We start from the raw sequence: 19,984 nt of genomic DNA, 5'->3' as shown, positions 1-19,984 counted from the left end.
AATGATAGCTATTACCTTAGGTTAGATACTGAACTAAGACTGTGATAATGGCAATGGTGAGTAAAAAACAAATAAAGGAGCTATCTCACAGTTATCACTGACAGAGCAGGGAGAGTAAATTGGTGAGTCAGGAAAACATGACAAGGAGGAGTGCAGGATGTCCAGCTAGGGTCCTGGAGGGATGGGGACTGGCAATGTCACTAAACAAAACATAGAAAGCTGGTGGAAGATGTATTATTTTGCTTGCGAGACTAAGGCACATGTGGACTATCCAAATGTTTTATGTTCATTGGGCTGTTGGAAATAACTGATGGGAAACAAAAAAAGAGACCTAGGCTGAAAATAAGAGACCTGCATAATCGCTCAAGCCATAATGATGCCTTGATCTCCCAGGAACTGGGGTACAGTTATAAGAAAACATCATCAATGTAGTATCAATAGACAGCAGCCAGCTGAAGCAGGGGATGGGTCAGTCAATGAGAGAGAACCAGGGAAAAGAGCAGAGTTTGTCACTAGGCAAAGGAAGGCCAGTACCAATGCTCAGCAACCAGCTGCTCTACAGAAGTGAAATTAGTTTCAAACTGAGGCACTCCACCAGACTAGGGAAAGAGGAAGACATCAGTAACTTTGGTGAGTTACCAAACAGTTTTGGTGGAGTGACTGAGATGGAAGCCTGATGTTCAGCACATCAAAGCGTGACTGGGAGATAAAGAAGTAGAAACCACTGGTATAAACTGCTCTTTCAAAATCTGATGGAAAGGGAAATGATAACAATAACTAGAGGGCCACAGAAGATTTTGCTTATTTTATGAGACAACTCAAATGTGCTTGTGGGAAGGAGAGTTTAAGGATCAGGAAAAGAGAAAAAAAAATGAAATGATGTCTGAGGAAGTGGAAGATTTTAAAAGTAGTTGTAGAACATAATCTGACTTGATCCTTTTCATTTAATATGCTTGAATTTGCTTTTAATATATCAATTAGAAAATGTGTATTTAGCATCTCATTTCCTGGGACCAACCTAATAAGGTTATAAAATAGCTTTTATTATAAAACCTTGCCCTTTCTTATTCAACATTACAAAACATAAGCTTCTTAGGCTAACTTAGTTCCAGTCAAAAGGTGACAATTGTATGCAGTGAGAAAAAAAATCTTTTTCTAGTATTAAAGGTTTCTCTGCTCCCCTTTTTGTCAGGGGGAAAATTATGTATAAGGCAATCTATCAGATAAACTACAGTTAGGGGCTGCCCAGTATAGTACTGACAGCACACACATAACTGAATTCTAAAATCTTAACTCCTGTTAACAAGGTCCAATTAGCCCAATTCTAGCAAATGCATGAGAGCTGGAAAATAGCTAGTACATTAAGTTCCTTTTAACTGCCAGGTGGTAAGCTATTCTGAAGCTGTTTAGATTTGTGGTTGGGCCTCAAACCATGTCTCTGGACAGCATTCTGCTGGTGGCAGAACAAAGTTATATTTAATAGCTGTGTACTTTAAAACAATGCTGCCCACTTTTCTCCTATTGCCGGGTCACTTACCTTGGAGACTCGTTGTACTTTTGGTGTATAAAACAGCAGTGTTTAGTTATCCAAGTGATTTTGGAATTACATGATTGAGCCAATATGAAAACTGAGTCAATAACAAAACAAATGCTTATAAAGCAGTAACAAATAGCCTTTTTTTCCAATACATGTACCAAATAAATTTAATTTACAAGAACTGAACTAAATATAAAACACTTCAAAAAGAAGAAACAGAACATTAAGCTTACTAAGAATTTTGGCATGATCCAGAGAACATGTTCAGGGAACTGCCCTCATGGAAGCCACAAAAGCATTCAATGGCTGTGCCTGAAAACCTCTATAAGCTTGCATTGTACAGCATGTAAATTTTGTGTCCACACTCTGGGTATTTTTCTACATCTAGGAATTTTATAAAAAGATTAGAATAATAATTTTTTAAACAATGTTTTCCTTGAATAAAGAATTGTCTTTTCTTCACAATTCACAAAGGAAAAAAAATACTCTAAAAACTCCCTTATCTTCCTACTACCAATTCTACAAATGCACCTATATCCTCTTCCTCCTCCCTTGTATTACATAATAGAGACAGTTCTCCTATAGGGGCCAACCTCTCCCCACCACACACCCAATGTGCACTAAATTCCATCCCCCTTTCCCAGGGATCTTGATACCATCACCTAGACCCTCTTGTTTATTTAGTTTTGATTGTTCTCTCTGTACTTGTGGCATTTTAAGCATGCTCTAGCAATACTCACCTTAAAATAAGAAAACAAAAGGTAACCATCCCTGAACTCCACAGTCCTCTCTGGGTAAGCCCCTCTCTTCGATCTCTTCCAAAATAAAGTCTCTCAAAAATTATCTTCACTTGCATTCACACCTCAACCAATTTCAAGCCAGCTTCTTCCACTGAATGAATTTCCATCTATTCGGTAATGAATGGAATACCACACGCCCCCCGCCCCCCGCCCCCCACCCCCCGCCAAGCATCTTCTCTCCTTAGCTTCCAGAAAACCACAACTTTCCTAAGTTTTCTCCAGCTTTTTCTCCTGGCTCTTCTTCCTCTGTATACTTTCTAAGCAATTCCTTTTCTAACCATTCTTTACATTTTGGGGCTTTTCAGGGGGGTTTTTCAGGGCTCAGTTCTAAGTCTTCTTCCTCTCATTCCACTCTACAATCTCTCCTAACATGATCTCACCTGCTACCTTGGCTTAAAGTGTTATTTAAATGACCATGACACCAGAATTTATTGGCAGCTTGGACCACTTTTCTGAGCTCTTGGCCCATATCCCACCCATGACCACAAAGCATAGTGGTTTAGATGGGACTTGGAGACAGCCTGAGTTCCAAAACTAACTCTTCTACTTCCTGGTTAACCCTGGGCAAGTTGGTAACCTCTCTAAGACTTAGTTTCCCCATCTGTAAAACTGGGATTATAATAATAGTACTCACTTCATAAGGCTGTTGTGTGGCTTAAATGAGTCAAACCTACTATGTAATACAAAATAAGACTTCATCACCCATGGAATATACTATCATATATATCCATCAGAATATGTCAAAAGCCCCTCAAACTCACTTTAATCTGTTAAACTGGTTCTATCTTTTCTACCAACCCCTACATGCATTTCTCTTGGTCATCTAAGATGACCCTAATGACCCTAGCCTTCAGATGATCACCACCCTGAGTGAGTGAATATGATGATACATCATTTCTTGTGATAAAAGGATTTTGCAGAAGTAAAGTGACAAATCAGTTGGCCTTAAAGTAGGAAAAATTATCCAGGTAGGCCTAAACTAATCACATGAGCCCCTTCAGATCTGGACCTACAGGTTAGAGGAGGTCGAGAAGTCAGAGAGCACTACAAGGAATTGACATGTTTTTGCTGGCTTGAAGCTGAAAGGGCCAATGGAGATGGAATGCAGGTCTTAGAAGCTGACAGTGGCCCCCAGCTGATAGCCATCAAGGAAACTGGAACTTCAGGCTAACTACAGGGACTGAATTCTGCCAATAAGCATGATCTTAGAAGTTGATTTTTACCAGCAACCTTCAGACAAGAACTCAGTTTGACTAATTCATTGGTCTCAGACTTGTGACACCCTAAGCAGAGAACCAAGCCAGGCCATAAAGACATCTAAACAACTGAAGTGTGAGCTAACAAATGGGCGCTATCACAAACCATTACATCTGTAGTAATTTCTTAGGCAACAATCGAAAATTAAACACTAGCTAAACAGCATCTTCAAACATATTTGTTCTAGCCAGAAGACCTCATATCAATACAATACCATGTTCTGTTAATTCTATCTCCTAAAATTCTCCTCAAATATATTCACAATTCTTAATCTCAATTATTACCTAACCCAAACTTTTATATTCCATCTAAACTTCTGCAATAGCGTCCTAGCAAGTCCCCCTTCATATATCTCTCTCACAGCAATGGGAGTCTTTTTTTACACCACAAAACTAATCTCATCACTTCCCAACTGAAAATCCTTCATTGGCTCCACACTGTATACAATGCCTTATACTTTATCATAACCTACTAAACCTTGCAGTCAGTGATCCTAGTTACCTTTCCAGTTTCCTGAGGCTTTCTAACTGGGATATGATGCTCAAGCCATGGGCCTTTCCTCCGGTAACACTGGTGTTCAAGTCATTTTGTACTTTCAGATCATCGGTGTTGCTTCCTTTAATGGCAATGCTCTGTCCCCACACCTTTACTCTATGAGAGCCAGGGCCTCAGCTTAAATAATACTGCTTCTATACCACTCTTGGGGATATACCCAAAAGACTGTTACTCCAGAGGCACCTGCACATCCATGTTTATTGCGGCACTATTCACAATAGCCAAGTTATGGAAACAGCCAAGATGCCCCACCACTGACGAATGGATTAAGAAAATGTGGTATCTATACACAATGGAATTTTATGCAGCCATGAAGAAGAACAAAATGTTATCATTCGCTGGTAAATGGATGGAATTGGAGAACATCATTCTGAGTGAGGTTAGCCTGGCCCAAAAGACCAAAAATCGTATGTTCTCCCTCATATGTGGACATTAGATCAAGGGCAAACACAACAAGGGGATTGGACTATGAGCACATGATAAAAGCGAGAGCACACAAGGGAGGGGTGAGGATAGGTAAGACACCTAAAAAACTAGCTAGCATTTGTTGCCCTTAATGCAGAGAAACTATAGCAGATACCTTAAAGCAACTGAGGCCAATAGGAAAAGGGGACCAGGAACTAGAGAAAAGGTTAGATCAAAAAGAATTAACCTAGAAGGTAACACCCACGCACAGGAAATCAATGTGAGTCAATGCCCTGTATAGCTATCCTTATCTCAACCAGCAAAACCCCTTGTTCCTTCCTATTATTGCTTATACTCTCTCTACAACAAAATTAGAGATAAGGGCAAAATAGTTTCTGCTGGGTATTAAGGGGGGGGAGTGGGAGGGGGTGGAGTGGGTGGTAAGGGAGGGGGTAGGGGCAGGGGGGAGAAATGAACCAAGCCTTGTATGCACATAAGAATAAAAGAAAAATGAAAAAAAAAATTACTGCTTCTCAGAAGTCTTCCCTCATCCCTCATAGTGTGAGGATACACTGTTAGTATCTCTCCCAGAGCCCTGTACCTCTTCCGAGTTTACCACAATTGCAATCATATAGTTAGTTAGATGCTATGTATTTTTTGGTCTCTGTCAAGTATCACTCAATGATGGTGGAAGCCGTGTCTAACTTACCCCTTACTAAAACAGTATGAGACACACATTAGAAATTCAATAATCCTCAGTAAGTCAATAAAATTGGGACTGTTCTGTCCAATGATAAATTAGGTCAAAGTTAGGAGTTTCATTTGTGTGTGGCCCCATTAAATTTGTTCCATTCTAGTCCTAAATGTGATGTTTCCTTACAATCAAATGACATAGTATAAAGGAAAAACAAGCTAAAATCATGGGAAAGAGTTAGGGCAAAGACACTGCTAAAACTCTATATTCGTCCCCTTCTATGCAGGACTGGATTTAGATATGAAGTGCAACATTATCCTTAATACATATTTTAAATACTTTCCTTTTAAGAAAAATACACGATCCTCCATCAGATTATTGATGTGGTTAGAGAACACAGTGCTTCAATTGACTGAATTTTCCAGTTAAGGATGGGATATTTCACTTATGTAGGAAACTGTCTGGTACAAAGAGAGCCCTGTTTAAAACTCTACCTTTTTTGCCTCTACAAATCTTTTAAGTGTGTTTCCACTTTTTCAAAAACCAAAAGTGTTACTAATTAATTAGACTTCACTTTTTTTTCTCTGTAGGAGAAATATAAAAATAGTGCACAGTATATGACAAAATTTTACCTAGAAAGCAAAACACTGGATAGAAAGCCAAATGTCTTCCCATGTTTTTTATATTACTTATAGCATATGTACATGTGTTTAAATATAAATGTATTTACATGTTTACTTTATCCTTACCTTGGTCTAGAAAATATTTAAGGCAAATTATTAGGATTAATTAAAGCATAAGAAAAGAAAGAAGAAAACTAAGAATAAGAGCACAAATGGCACCAGGAGGAGACTCAAGATACATGCCCCATCACACCACCACACTTTATGTGGTGTGGACCTGGGATATGAAGCTTTCACATCACCAACATGATAAAAGAGGTCAGTGCATTCCAATGAAAAACAGAACAGCTGGTCAAAAGCAACACTGCTAGGCTTGGTACTAAGATCAGAAAGGAATGCCTCCTTGGAGAGTCCTTACAGAAGACAGCATTCTACTTCTACAAAGAGCAACACTTGTTACCATTTTCTACCAAAACAGTTGTTGAAATAATTGATTGCTTCATGTACTGTTATCACAGGTTACCTATACCAGAGGCAAAATTACCTCCTGGTTCATCCAAAACATATAAGATTGCTATTGCTGCTATACAAAATTAACATAAACTTGATGATTTATTAACCACACAAATTTGTTTTCTTACAGTTCTGAGATCAGAAGCTTGAAACTTGGTCTTATGGAGTTAAAATCAAGGTGATGGCAGAGCTGTATTTCTTCTAGACACTCATAGGGAAATCAGCTACACAGTTTCTAGAGGCTGCCTATATTCATGAGCTATATTCTTAGCTCATGGCCTCTTTCAGCAATGGCACACTCAGGTCCTGCTTCCTCATCACCTCTGTTTCCTTTTCTCTTCCTCTGCTTCCACCCTCACATCACCTTCTCTAACTCAGGCCTTCCTGCCTTCCACTATCTATGTGATTGCATTGGGCTCACCTAGATAAGCTCCCCATCTCAGAATACTTAGATCTGCAAGGTCTCTTTGTCATGTAATATGTAACATATTCACAGGGTTCCAGGGATTAAGATATGAACATCTTTTTAAGGGGGAGAGTGGTCATCATTCAGTCTACCACACAAGACTTCATCATTTACTTGTTTACAGTTACCTAAATTGTAAGGATGGTGTGTCAGAAAAATCTACACAACAGTAAGAGCCACAAATGAAAAACGTAATCAAAAGTTTTTTAAATACAAGTGCTAATGATAGAACTCTTTTAGGTACCAAGCTCAACTTTCTAAGTCCAAACAGTTTGATATTAAAAATATAATTTACACATTTTTGTCAAGAACACGTTGATTATATGAAAAGAAGCACACCTACACAAAAGTTTGAGTGTGAAGTAAAATATCGAGTACTATACTAAAAATCAGGAGCCTTTCTCTCCCTAATGTCCCTGTAGTCAATGCAGAATATTCTAAATATTCAAAACTGAACATTTAGAAAAGAAAAAAGTGAGACAGTCAGCTCACTAACAACTCTAGGAATGTATGAAGAGAACTTGTTTGATTTTTGGAGGAATATCCACACCTGAACCAAGAGAGACATTGCTAGAAACAAACACATTCTATTTTAGACCCTCTTCAGGTTCCTTGACAAACAAGATAAATGTAGGAGTGATCATAACGTTAAGGTGTACAGAGAGATCTGTAAATCACTGCAGGAGCTCAAAGGTGATAACTGTAACAACTCCTCCACTCCACTACATTTGAGGATTGACATCTCTCAACAGTGAAATTCAGCCAATATATGATGCTTTTAGATTTTCCCTACAGAAGCTTTCTCCAAGTATCAGCCTCTTGTTCACAAGGATGCATCAATCCTGCCCATCAAACCAGTCCTGTCTCCAGTAAGCTTAGATTTCAAGATGCTTCTTTGAAGTAGAGGTTAATGTTGGATTAGAAACAACATTACCGCTATCACCTAAGCTTTTCCCCCTACAAATACAGAATATACTTTAAGGCCCTTTTAGACAGGGCTGAAATCCCACTCTCTTTGCCCAAATAGATCATTTTTTCAATCTCTGAAATTCATAATCAAATATTTAAATAGGACTTTCTTTTAGGTTCTAAAGAAGCAAGTCAGGGTACTGTCAATAACCTATTTACAGTTTTAACCTTCTCAATGTATCCAACAAAACTAAAGATAGAGCACAAGTTCTACCTACTCTTCTCAAAATTAAAGTGTAAAAAGGGAACAAGTATTATAAAAATACACGCATACACATACAATATACATTTGTACATAGTCACTATAAAGAATGAGAGCTATAGTTTACTCAGATAATATTGTCATTGAAATCTTTGAATGTATCTTACTGTAGGCAATGGTTATATTCTTAAGGAACAATTACAAATTAAATCATTATAAATGAAACCATACTCAAAAAACACCAAGGAACTGTTGTTTTTCAGTAGGATGCTTAAACAGAATGATCTTTAAAAGCAAATCACCACCCCTGACTTTTATCTATTCCATAGAAATTCCAGTAAGTACTTTAGATATCAGTCAGTTCAACACCTTTAATTTATAGCTTAAAAAAAAACTTGGGCTCAGAGAGGCTGGATGACTTATTTCAAGCAGTTGGAGAATCAAAACAACCCATAACTTCTGTTAAATCTTACTTAAAAGACTTAAATATGAATGCCAGTAACCAAACAGGTTTAAAAAATAAACAAACAAACAAAAAAAAAACAGGTGGCAAAAACACTCAACAACATTTTTGGGAAACTAGACAGGGGCACCACCAAAAAAAGAAAAAGGAAATTACAGACGAATACCTTTAATAAAAATAGCCACAAAAGCCAGTACCAGTGGCTCATGCCTGTAATCCTAGTTACCCAGGAAGCAGAGATCAGAAGGTTCACAATTCAAAGCCAATGGGAGCAAATAGTTCATGAAACCCTAATCTGAAAACACCCAACACATAAAAGGGCTGGCAGTATGGATCAAGTGGAAGACTGCCTACCTAGCAAGCATGAGGCCCTGAGTTCAAGGCCCCAAGTTCAAATCCCAGTACTGCCAAACCAAAAGAAAAAAAAAAAGAATGTAGACACAAAAATCCTCGACAAAATACTAGAAAACTAAATCCAGCAACATATAAAGAGGATTATATACCAAGACAACATAGAACCTATCCCAGAAATGCATGGTCAGCTTAACATCCAAAAACTAATCAATGTAGCAAACCAAAACCTATGTGACTGATAGATGAAGAAAAAGCATCTGATAAAGTCCACCACCCTTGTATGATTAAAAAAAAAACCCAACAAAGTAGGAACAGAAGGAGACTTTCTCAGTTCGATAAAGAGCATCTATGCAAAGCCCACAACTAACCTCGTACTTAAGAGGTAGGAGACGAATGCTTTCCCCTAAGATCAGGAACCAGGTAAGAATGTCTGTGTTTGCCAAAGCTATTGAACACTGTGGTTGCAAGACACAATGAGGCTCTAAGACACTAATAAATATTCCAAAAATGAAAATAAGAAAATAATTCCTTTTATTATGGCACCAAGAGAATAAAATACTTAGGAATAGATTTAACAAAAAAAGTGTAAACTTAAACTCTGAAAACTACAAAACATTGTTGAAAGAAATGAAAGAAGGCCTTAATAAATGGAAAGACACCCCATGTTCATGGATCAGAAGACTTAATATTGCTAATAATTGCTAATAATAATCCCAAAATTGATCTATGAATTCCATGAAATCCCTGTCAGAACTTCACCCAGCTAGCTTCTTTGCAGAAACTGAAAAACTGTTCCTAAATCCATATGAAAAACCAAGACAATCCTGGAAAAGAACAAAATTGGAAGGCATAGTCTTTCCAGACGGTTGGATTTGTATAGTACTTAAGAAGAGACATATAGAGCAATAGAATAGACTTGAGAGTTTAAAATTTAAAAAGCCATATAACTATGGTTAATTGATTTTTCAAAAAGTATGCCAAGGCAATTAAATGGGAGGAAAAAAACAGTCTTTTCAACAAATGGTGCCAGGACAACTGGTATTTACATGCAAAAGAATGAATCTGAATCACATAAAGCAATTAACCCAAAATGCATCAAAAATCAATTTCTAACACTAACCCATGAAACTCTTAGAAGAAAACTGAGGCACAAATTTTCATGATCTTGGATTAGTCAATGATTTCTTAAATACAGACCAATAGAAAAACACAGATATATTGGATTTTGTCAAAACTAAAGACTTTCAGGCTTCTCAGGACACCGTCAAAAACAAAAACAAAAAACAAAGGACAACTCACTTTATGGGAGAAAAAACTTGCAATCATATATCTGAGGAGGAACTTGAATCTAGAATAAATAATTCTCAATAATAAAAAGACAAATTACCCAAATGAAAAATGGACAAACGATAGGAATAAGCATTTCTCCAAAGATACACAAATGGCCAGTAAGTACTTGAAAAGAGCACTTATTCATCATCATTAGGGAAATGCAAATCAGAACCACAATGAAATACACTGCTTCATCCCTCCTCGAATGGTTAAAAGCAGTAAGACAGCCAATAAATAATAAGCATTAGCTAGGCTGTGAAGAAAGTGAAACCTTTATGCATTGTTGGTGGGACTAGAAAATGGTGCAGTTACTTTGAAAAACACTTTGGTAGTTTCTTATAGAGTTAAACGTAGACTCAATGTGACCAAATAATTTTATTGTTGGTAATACTCAAGAGTAATGAAGACATAGATACATGCAAAAAATTGTTCACAAATGTGTATAACAGCATTATTCACATAGCTAAAAGGTAGAAACAACCCAAATGTCAATCAACTGAAGAATAAACAAAATATGGTGTACATCTAATACAATAAAATACAATTTGTCAACCACAAAAAAAGTAGAAGTGTTGTTACAGCCCACGATGTGGATGAATCTTGAAAACACAATGTTTAGTAAAAGAAGCCAGTCACAAAAGACCACAATTGTATAATTCCATTATAATAAAATTACATAAGAGGCAAGTATCTAGAGATAGAAAGTAGATTAGTGGTTGCCTAAGGCTGGAGTTGGGTAGTAGGAACTCAGGATGACTGATGTTAAAGAAAGAATATGAGGTTTCTTTTTTAGGGTGATGGAAATTTTATCTAAAATTAGATTGTGTGATGGTTGTATATCTCTATAATATACCAAAATTTGTGGAATTCTACAACAGGATTGTATGGTATGCAGATTATATATCAATAAAGCTGTTTAATAACAACAAAAATACTGTTGCTTCTACCTTGCTCTCTCTTAGATCACTTGTTCTGGGAGAAACCAGCCGCCATGACAGAAGGACACTCAAGTAGCCCTATGGGAAGGTCCACATGGCAAGGAGAACCATCAGCCCCAGGCAAGTCTTCAGGCAACTTCACTTCTGGTCACTATGTTGGCAACAACCTCAAGTGTTGTGAGTCATAACCATCAGAAATCATGTTGCTTTAAGTCATCAGGATTAAGTTTTCATACCACAACAAATAATCTGCAACCCTATCCTTAGGGACACGAATCTATGGAAGTATCTTCCCAACAGTTCTTCCTCTTCTAAGTCTAATTTACCCCAATCCATATGCTTATTGTGGTTGCTATCATGTTAGTAGAACACGATACCATCACCAGCTTCAGTTGAATGAACTGAAAGTGGACACCTGATCAAAACCAAGCCAAGAAAGTCCCCTGAGATTTTAATAACTGAAGTTGAAAAAGAGACAATGACTTTCCAGTACCTGACAGTGTAAGATGTAAAACTTAGAAGCTACCAGCAACACGATCTTTCCCAGGTGAGAAAAGCTGGACAGCAATAGAGAAGAAGCAAGATGTCACACAGAGAAAAGCACACATTCAAGACAGAGAGTACAGACAATGTCAGTCTCTGGTTCTAGTGATTCCTGGTACAGCCCTATCCATCCTGCAGTGGAGATATATGCATATGTCTTATAACCCCAGCATCTAAAACAGCAACCAATACATAACAGGTGACAAAATATAAGTTGAATAAATGAGTAGGTAAGATAACCAATCTCCTCCTTCCAATAATACCCCCTTTCCTCATTGTTTAAAAGTTAGTTTTGATTATTTAAAAGCTAAAAGTTGTCATCTCTCTTTTGCTAGAGTTATACTTTGTATATATCTCTCTATTATTACACTTAGATAATATCCTAATTACTGGCTTATGATCTTTTCTTCTACGGCCAGAGAGGAGAATATTTTCTTAGTCATTTTTTGGTATCATCAGTAACATCTAGACTATAAAACAGAAAGTGTTCAAGAAATTTATGCCTAGTGATTTGCTCAATCCTACAGTATGCATTCTTCAGTTTTTATAGTCACTGTCATCAATTTATCAACTACCTAACATCTGCAAGCCATGGTTATACAATAAGCTATTAGATTTGCTCCTCTGTTTTCATCCACTCAATAAATTCATTCAACAAATGTTTGAGTATCTACAATCTGCCAGGGGCTACAAAGAGACAAAGAGCATGGTTGTCTACCCTCAAGAACCTTACTGTCTAACATAGACAAGTAAATGAATTTTTACAGTACTGTGTTAAGTGTTCCTAAGGAAATCTGCACAGGCTGCTAAGCAACAGCAGGGATTACAAGTTTACACTGCTTGAGAAGGCAGGACATATACAGAAAAGAGAATATAACCAGCCCATGTGACACAGACTAATCACCAAATGAGTGATTTGTTTTCCAAATTTCACTTGGAATTCACATACTTTACAATAAGACATTGCTAATGGAGTGATTTTTAGAGTGACTTTTACATTCAATCAATACTTCTTGAATATCTACTATGGGCCAAGTAAACTGCTTAGCATTTTTCCAACAGGGTCTTATTTAATTCTCACATTTTATAGATAAAAGTGAGTCAGAAAGAATGAAGTGACATGCCAAAGTTTACATAGCTAGTAAGGGGCACAGCCAGCATGTATTCCCTTCCAATACCATGTCCAGGTATGCCATGCTATTGAGTCTACTAAATGGAGCAATACCCATGTCCTTACACTGACTTTCACTGCTTTCTTTCTCATCCCATGAAATACAACAATGTTCTGTACAAATGGGCAATCGCCAACTTGATATGATTACATGCTTGACATGATCACATGCTTGTCCACAATGTGAGATGGGACCACATCAAATCAAATTACTCTGTGCCTATTACAGCATCATGTGCTGAGAGGAGCACTATTGGCTGAAAATGAGCAACTCTTTCAAGTTGTATTTTAACAGCGTTTTTGACCACTATGTCCAGTCAGTTGTTCAAGGATTTGGCAGTAAATCAAAATGACTGTGCATTTCCTTTGATAGTTAACAGTACTAATGAATTCAGTATAAGCTCACCATCCATGCAAATCATTTCTAAAATGGAAAGATAAAGCTTATGATTCACATAGTTAGTAGAAGGGGAAAAGAAAGCAGTACTCATTGTTTTCTACAGAGCAAGCATTATTTGCAAAACCCTGAAAATGAGCAGTTGGTTGACTACTAATAACAAGTAGGTTGCTCCTTGGTCATTGAGCAAAGAGCTGCTTATTGTGCCATGGTCAATGGCTGAGGAGCACATGACTTCAACAAGCTTTTGCTGTACTGTATGATACTACATATACAAAGCCATGAATCATTATGTAAGATGAAGAGAACTCAAAGTCTTCACACCATAAAGCAAGCACCTGACACAAAGCGTGGCGTAAATCAGATATTAATACTGGCTAATGTATAGTGAGAAAATGACTTAATAGCTTTTTGAAAACATCAATTATATATTAAACTGAGAAAAACTAAACCAATGGAACCTACAGGTTATGCTAGGAACTCAAAAATATTACAGAGTAACTGGCTCAAGATATATTACAGATTCAAAACAATCAAATACGCACTGTTTAAAAATGTTGAATTGAGTAAGCCTCAAATTGATCTTTCTTTTTTTTTCTAATTTTATTCTCTCATATAAGGCTTGGTTTTCTTTTCTTTTTTATTGTTTATTTATTATTCATATGTGTATACACTGTTTGGGCCATCTCTCTCCCCTGTTCCCCACCCCCTCCCTCTACCCCCCTTCACTTCCAGGCAGAACCTGTTCTGCCCTCTTCTCCAATTTTCAACTAGATCTTTCTTATGTGAAGTCACCACACTAGTACCCAGAATGGTTAACTGGCAATCTCACTAGAAATAAGAAAAATAAAAGAACTGTGGAACAGAGCTAACTTTAGGATCTGTTGAAAACAGAAACAAGATCAACTAGGTAGGTGTATATCTGACACCTGCCATTTAAGTTTTGTGGATATATCATAAAGGAATATTTCAATGTGCCCAAGACGTGGTGTCAAAAATCTTAAAACGCTCACACTAATATTTAGTAACAAAGGACTTGCTGAAATATATTCTTCATTCCAAAATGTAAAAGTATCTCTACTAGGAGACTGGACTCCAAAAAAATCAGCCCCAACTGTACTGGTTGGTCCAGATAAGCACTTGCTTATCTGAGCAACCTGGACTTACACAATGAAAAGTAATTTTACAAGTATAAAGCTTAGAGCAACTCGAGACACGAGAATGTGAATGCTTAAGCCTGCTGGTGAGTCCCTTTCACCTAGAGCTTAAACTGATAAAGCCTGCAGCTCCAGAGACCCTTGAAAGAAATTCAGGGCCAAGTGTAGTATTTCAAGATAGTTGCAAATAGAAGCGCGCGACCCAGGGCCACTCCAAGCCTCTTTATCTCACCAGAGACTACGCTCATTAAGAGTCGAAGGGACAGGGACAACCCGCTTATCTGTCACAGGATCACAGCTCCTTAGGTGACAGTTCCCAAGCACCCACCTGTACCATCGCTAGGTGAGCAGAAGAGAGAAGTGAGTCACGCTCCAAATCAAAGCGCTGCTCACCTTACAATGACACGGGCGCACCTTTCACCCTAACAGGATGCAGTGACAGCTGTGTCACCTGTGCGGGAAGGAGGGAGCGAAGGCATCCTCCGAGACCACTGCCACGAGGGAGCAGTCGGCTGCCGCCAGGGTCCCAAAAGCCCGGTGCCGGCTTCTGCTTTCCAGGCTCAGGAAAACTTTCGCCGCGAGCCCCCAGCGCACCCCGCCATCGCAGGACCCCCGGCTCCCGTCCCGCCCGCCCGTCCCCGAGGCCCCGCCCTGGACCCGCCCCTCGGCGCCCGCCGCGCCGGCCCGCGCCCCCAGCCCGCGCGGGCCCCCGCGGCCCTCAGGCGCGCCCCCGCGCCCGGCCCGGCCGGCAGAGGGCGGGGTCGCTCACCGGTCCGCAGCTCGTGCTTGACCGTGCGGAGCTGCTCGCCGCCGTCGCTGCCGTCCCCGCTGGTGCCTGCGGCGCCGCCGCTGCCGACCTCCTCCATCTTCTCCCTTTTTCGGATCCCGCGGGTCGCTTCGAGGGAAACCAGGCAGACAGCCGACGTCCGTCCCCTCACAGCCCCTGCCGCAAGCCCCAGGAGCCGGGACGCGGCGGCTCTACAACTCGGACGCAAAGACGAGTGTTTCCCGCTCTGGCCACACGGCTCGCGCCTCCGCCTCCTCCCCCTTAGACGGGCACCGCTAGTACGGCGCAACCAAGCCGCCCCCTGTTCCACCGCCACCTCCTCTAGGCCGCTCCGCCCACAGCTAACAAGGTAGAGGAGCCATTGCAGCCGCCATCGCCTATTGGGCGCGGGGCGCGCGCGTCTGCCAGCGCTGCCTCCCATTGGGCAATCTGCTCTGACGTTTCACGAGCCGCCCCGCCCCACTCCTCGAATTGTTGTTGCTTGGGGGGGAGGCAGGAGAGAGAGGAATGTGGCCACTCCGATTGGTGAAACCTAAGATTCGGCGCCGCCCGCTTCCCTTGGTGCGCACGCGCAGGCAAGGCCTTCCCTTCTCTGACCTCCCCAGAACTGTCACACCCCTTATTCCCCAGCTTCGGTCTGTTAGTAAACAGTGTCTAGTAGTCAGGAGGTGCTCGAGGCTTGTGATTGGTTACTGTTGAAAGAGGCGGGGAAGGATGATTGGAACGTTTGGTCTGCCAATCACTGTGGACAGAGGCGGGGCCTGGAGGAAAGCTCTTGTTGCCCACGTGTTTGCACACAAATTTAAGGGTCCTAGGCAGCGGACCTGCAGGTGTGTGACCTGTTGGTTGGCGCCATGCACTGAAAAGTTGTTACTCGCTGTAGTGAGCCCTAAACAAGTAGGCGGACTTTGTGTTTAAATTGCAGATAGTTCTTAGACGTTACAAAAATTCACAGCCCCAACTCCCGAAGAAGAATTTTGCCCAAAAATTTCATTTTTACTGGACACTTTCTGGGCACTAAGAGGATACAAATTAATCAAATATACTACAGTTCCTGCCTGTGAGCAGTTTTTAATGGAACGTGAGAAACCGACAACCTTTGTTTATACACAGGAAACAATAAGGCAAAATTTAAAGGAATACAGCGTTAGTGAATTTCACAGATGGCAATAATTCTCAGAGGAGCTGGGAAGGGCTTTTAGGGAAAAGAGGCATTTGATGTAGCCGACTTAAAGGATGGGTAAGATAGAAATGCCAACAGCAGACGTTTCATACAGAGAAAGATAACTGAGCCTAGGCCTAGCGAGAAGATGAAATAACTAAGAAAGTTAGATGTAAGTATGTTGGAGGAACCGCTGAACAGATGAGGTAAGATTATGTAAAACCTCAAATGCTGTGCTAAATTACAGATTTTATTTAGTATACAAAGGGAAGCCTTAAATGTTACAATATCAAAGCTGTTTTCTTGGGAGTTTATAGAGAGAGGATAGACTGAAGAGGAGAGAGTGCAGCAGGAAAAGAATACTGTTGCAAAGGATAGGTCTAGTCTGAGTCTAATTTCTGGTAGCAGACATGAGAATGGGAAAAGGAGAGGCTTAAAGGTGTACATTTGGACATATTTCATGTACAACTGATATTTTTAACTAAGCATCAGCCTGGATACCAGTGGCTCATGCCTATAATCCTAGCTACTCAGGAGGCAGAGATCAGGAGGATCGCAGTTCAAAGCCAACCCAGGCAGATAGTTCACAAGATCCTGTCTCGAAAAACCTTATCACAAAAAAATTGGGCTGGTGGAGTGGCTCAAGGTGAAGTCAAGCCCCAGTACCACAAAAAAAAAAAAACCCTAAGCATCAGATCAGGGGTCAGCAAACTTTATTCTGGTAAGGGCTGGATAACATATTTTAAGCACTGGCATTTAAATTTCATATAATTTTCACAGGTCACAATGTATTCTTTTAATTCTTTTCCAGCAATTTTAAAATATAAAAACCATGGCCATTAAAAAAAGAAAACAATGTTTGGCCTACAGGTCATAGTTTTTAGACTCTTGAATTACATTTCCATGAAAAAGAAAACAAAGAAGTCTTGGGAGCCCCTTCAGATTGCTGTCACAGCTCTCTGGACTTAGCTGCCTGCAACATTTTTCTCATTACACCATGACTGCCTACTTCCTTGTGGTATTTGGAGACAGGTAATGACTGTGTGCAGTTACTTGTTCACTCAATAACTTTTTACACCAGTTATATACAAGCACTGTGATGGATGTTAAGGACATAGATTCAATCCTTGCTCTTAAAGAGCCTGAAGTCTAGGAACTCAAATAAATATTGAATAATCACATAAATTCAGACTTCCCAGTGTGACCATGCATGCTATAAAGGAAAATTATAGGATGTTACCATGGAATATATCTGGAATAGCTGATTAAGGTTGAAGTTGCTGGAAAGCATTTTAAAGGAAGTATTCTTTAAGCTAATCTTTAAAGATGAGTACAACTAGCCAGGATGTGGCAGAAACTGCCCTGATGCTTACCAGTCTCATTTCCTCTTCCTGGAAAGACAAGGAAACCTTTATTTTCATTTTACTTTTTTGCCTCCTTTTGCAGTTAGGTTAGGATTATATGACTGTGATCTGGTCATTGGGTTATGGGCAGACATGATGTGTACATTTTCAAGCCTGGCCAGAAAACTCCATGCATAATCTCTCACACACTCTTCTCTTTGCATAGCAACCACAAAGGTCACATTTTGAATATGAGGGTGTCACAAATTTAGAAAAATCCTGAACTGAATTTCTACTTAAAAGAAGAACCACCTGACCTACATTAGACTGTGACATGAATAATAAGTCTTTTGGGGGTATAAGCTATTGAGATCTTGTAGTGGTTTGCTACTAAAGCATAATCTATTTCACATAAATTGTTGAGGGAAGAAAATTTTAGGAAGATATCCTGAGACAATCAAAGAGCCTGCTGCATTTGAGAAATTGAGAGAAAGGCAATGCTGCCTTAACACAGTAAGCAGGGTGAGATGGATAGGTGGAGACTCAATCATGAAGAGTGTGGTTAGTCTTAATATTTGTGAGGTTTCTCCTATGTGAATTGGAAGTGGTGGTAGGAATTTAAGCAGGGGAATGATGTAATTGGGGTAGTATTTTCAAAAGAATGCTGTGGTTAGTGTTTGGAGACTGGGCTGGAGAGACAAGATGGTCTACAAGGAGACCTACTTCTGACACTGTCACTACAGTCTGGGCAAATGATGAGAATGGGTGCAGTAGACATGGAGAGAAATGGAATTAAGTTTGTAGGTATATAGTTTGGACTTCATTAAGGATTAGCTGAGGAGGGTATGAAAGAAGGGGCATCTGAAATGACACCACTGTTTCTAACACAAGCAACTGGAGGAGTAGAATAGGATGGTGGAACCATTTAATGGGAAAGGCTGATTAAAGGAAGAGCACCCAGAGGTAATGTCAAGAGTTTAATTTTGAGACCTTTTGAGGCAGACTAAATCATGAAAGGCATAGGAACTAAAGCCAAGAGCTAAGAATAAACACTGTATTGCTGGGTAACTTGAAGTCTCTAGCTCCCCACTAGGTTACAGCAGCTGGCCATGCTCTTAACCATGCACTAATACTTTGCTCAGAGTGCTGGATAAAGAATGCCCTTGATGAATGTCTCAAGAGAAACATCTGGCAAAACTCATCCTTGACTAAAGGGAGACCTTATTAAAGGAAAATAAAAATCTCCCTACGATAGGTTTTTCTGCCCTAAGTAAACATCTTCTAAAAGAAAGTACCTGACAGATTCTCAAACATATATCACTTATGTTAATTAAGCAGACCTGATCTCCAGGAATCCCAAATTTGTCAGTTGTGAAAATTAAAGGAGCCGATACCAGTAGCTCATGCCTATAGTTCTAGCTACTTGGGAGGATCACAATCCAAGACCAGCCCAGGCAAATCGTTCTCGAGACCGCCATCTCCAAAATAACCAGAGCAAAGTGGACTGGAGGTGTGGCCCAAGTGGTAGAGCTCTGAGTTCAAATCCAAGTCCTACCAAAAAAAAAATTAAAGGAGGGTTGTCACTGCAAGTTATTAACATGACAGATGGTCAAAATGAAGAAGCTTGCACAGAGATAAGGACCTACGGACCCCTAGACTGACTTAAGCCTTACAATATGCCTTGAACAAAGGACTTGATACACTTTTCATGTGCCCACATCTCCAGCCTACTGGGATGTGCTTTGTTTTCCCACTCTCTTGCTTTGCTAAATAAAACTTCTGTAAACTTCTCACCTAACTAGACTCATCCTTAAATTCTTTTCTGTGACAATATCGTGAACTCAAACAACATTTACACCACAAACACACCACCATATATCACAAGCTCAGCACCCGAGGTTGAGGTTCATGCTCCCTGGGGGCCTCCCTGAGTTGGAACTGGTGCTGGTTCTGGCGACACTCCAATGTCAAAATTCAGAATGTAGAGGTGTGAATCTGGAGCACTGAAGAAAGATCTAAGACAGAGGTATAAATTCAGGACTCACTGTGGTATGAATGAGATTACTAGAGAAAGACTGTGAAGAAGGAAGAAAAGAGGAGTCTGAGGCTGAAGTCTAAGGAATTTCAGCGTTAAGCGGTTGGAATGAAAAGGTGGATCGACCCAGAGGTGGAAGAGAAAAATCTGGAGAGTTTTCTATATTAGAAACCAAAGTGTAACAAGAAGAGGCGGTAGTTAGCTGTGTTAGGTACCCTGCGATGTCACCTCAGATGAGATCTGGAAAGATCCAATTAATCTGAAACTTGTTGTCATGGGTG

The 19,984-nt window shown here is 39.8% G+C and overlaps 2 protein-coding genes across 3 annotated transcripts in view; one reads left to right on the top strand and one right to left on the bottom strand.

Moving 5' to 3' along the window:
* Positions 1 to 15,280, bottom strand: part of Rps6ka5 (ribosomal protein S6 kinase A5) — a 187,997-nt gene extending 172,717 nt beyond the window's left edge. For both annotated transcript variants that reach the window (XM_074067318.1, XM_074067317.1), the window contains exon 1: positions 15,146 to 15,280. In XM_074067318.1, coding sequence (XP_073923419.1) covers positions 15,146 to 15,242 — 97 coding nt within the window. In that variant the 5' untranslated portion in view covers positions 15,243 to 15,280. The remainder of the gene's footprint in view (positions 1 to 15,145) is intronic.
* Positions 15,281 to 15,408: 128 nt separating this feature from the next.
* Positions 15,409 to 19,984, top strand: part of Dglucy (D-glutamate cyclase) — a 118,680-nt gene continuing 114,104 nt past the window's right edge. The window contains exon 1 of the mRNA XM_074067320.1: positions 15,409 to 15,512. The gene's annotated coding sequence lies outside the window, so the exon portion shown is untranslated. The remainder of the gene's footprint in view (positions 15,513 to 19,984) is intronic.

The sequence above is a fragment of the Castor canadensis genome, chromosome 3 (assembly GCF_047511655.1).
Source record: "Castor canadensis chromosome 3, mCasCan1.hap1v2, whole genome shotgun sequence".
In the NCBI taxonomy this organism is placed as follows: Eukaryota; Metazoa; Chordata; class Mammalia; order Rodentia; family Castoridae; genus Castor; species Castor canadensis.
This window is presented reverse-complemented; position numbering and strand designations above follow the sequence as displayed.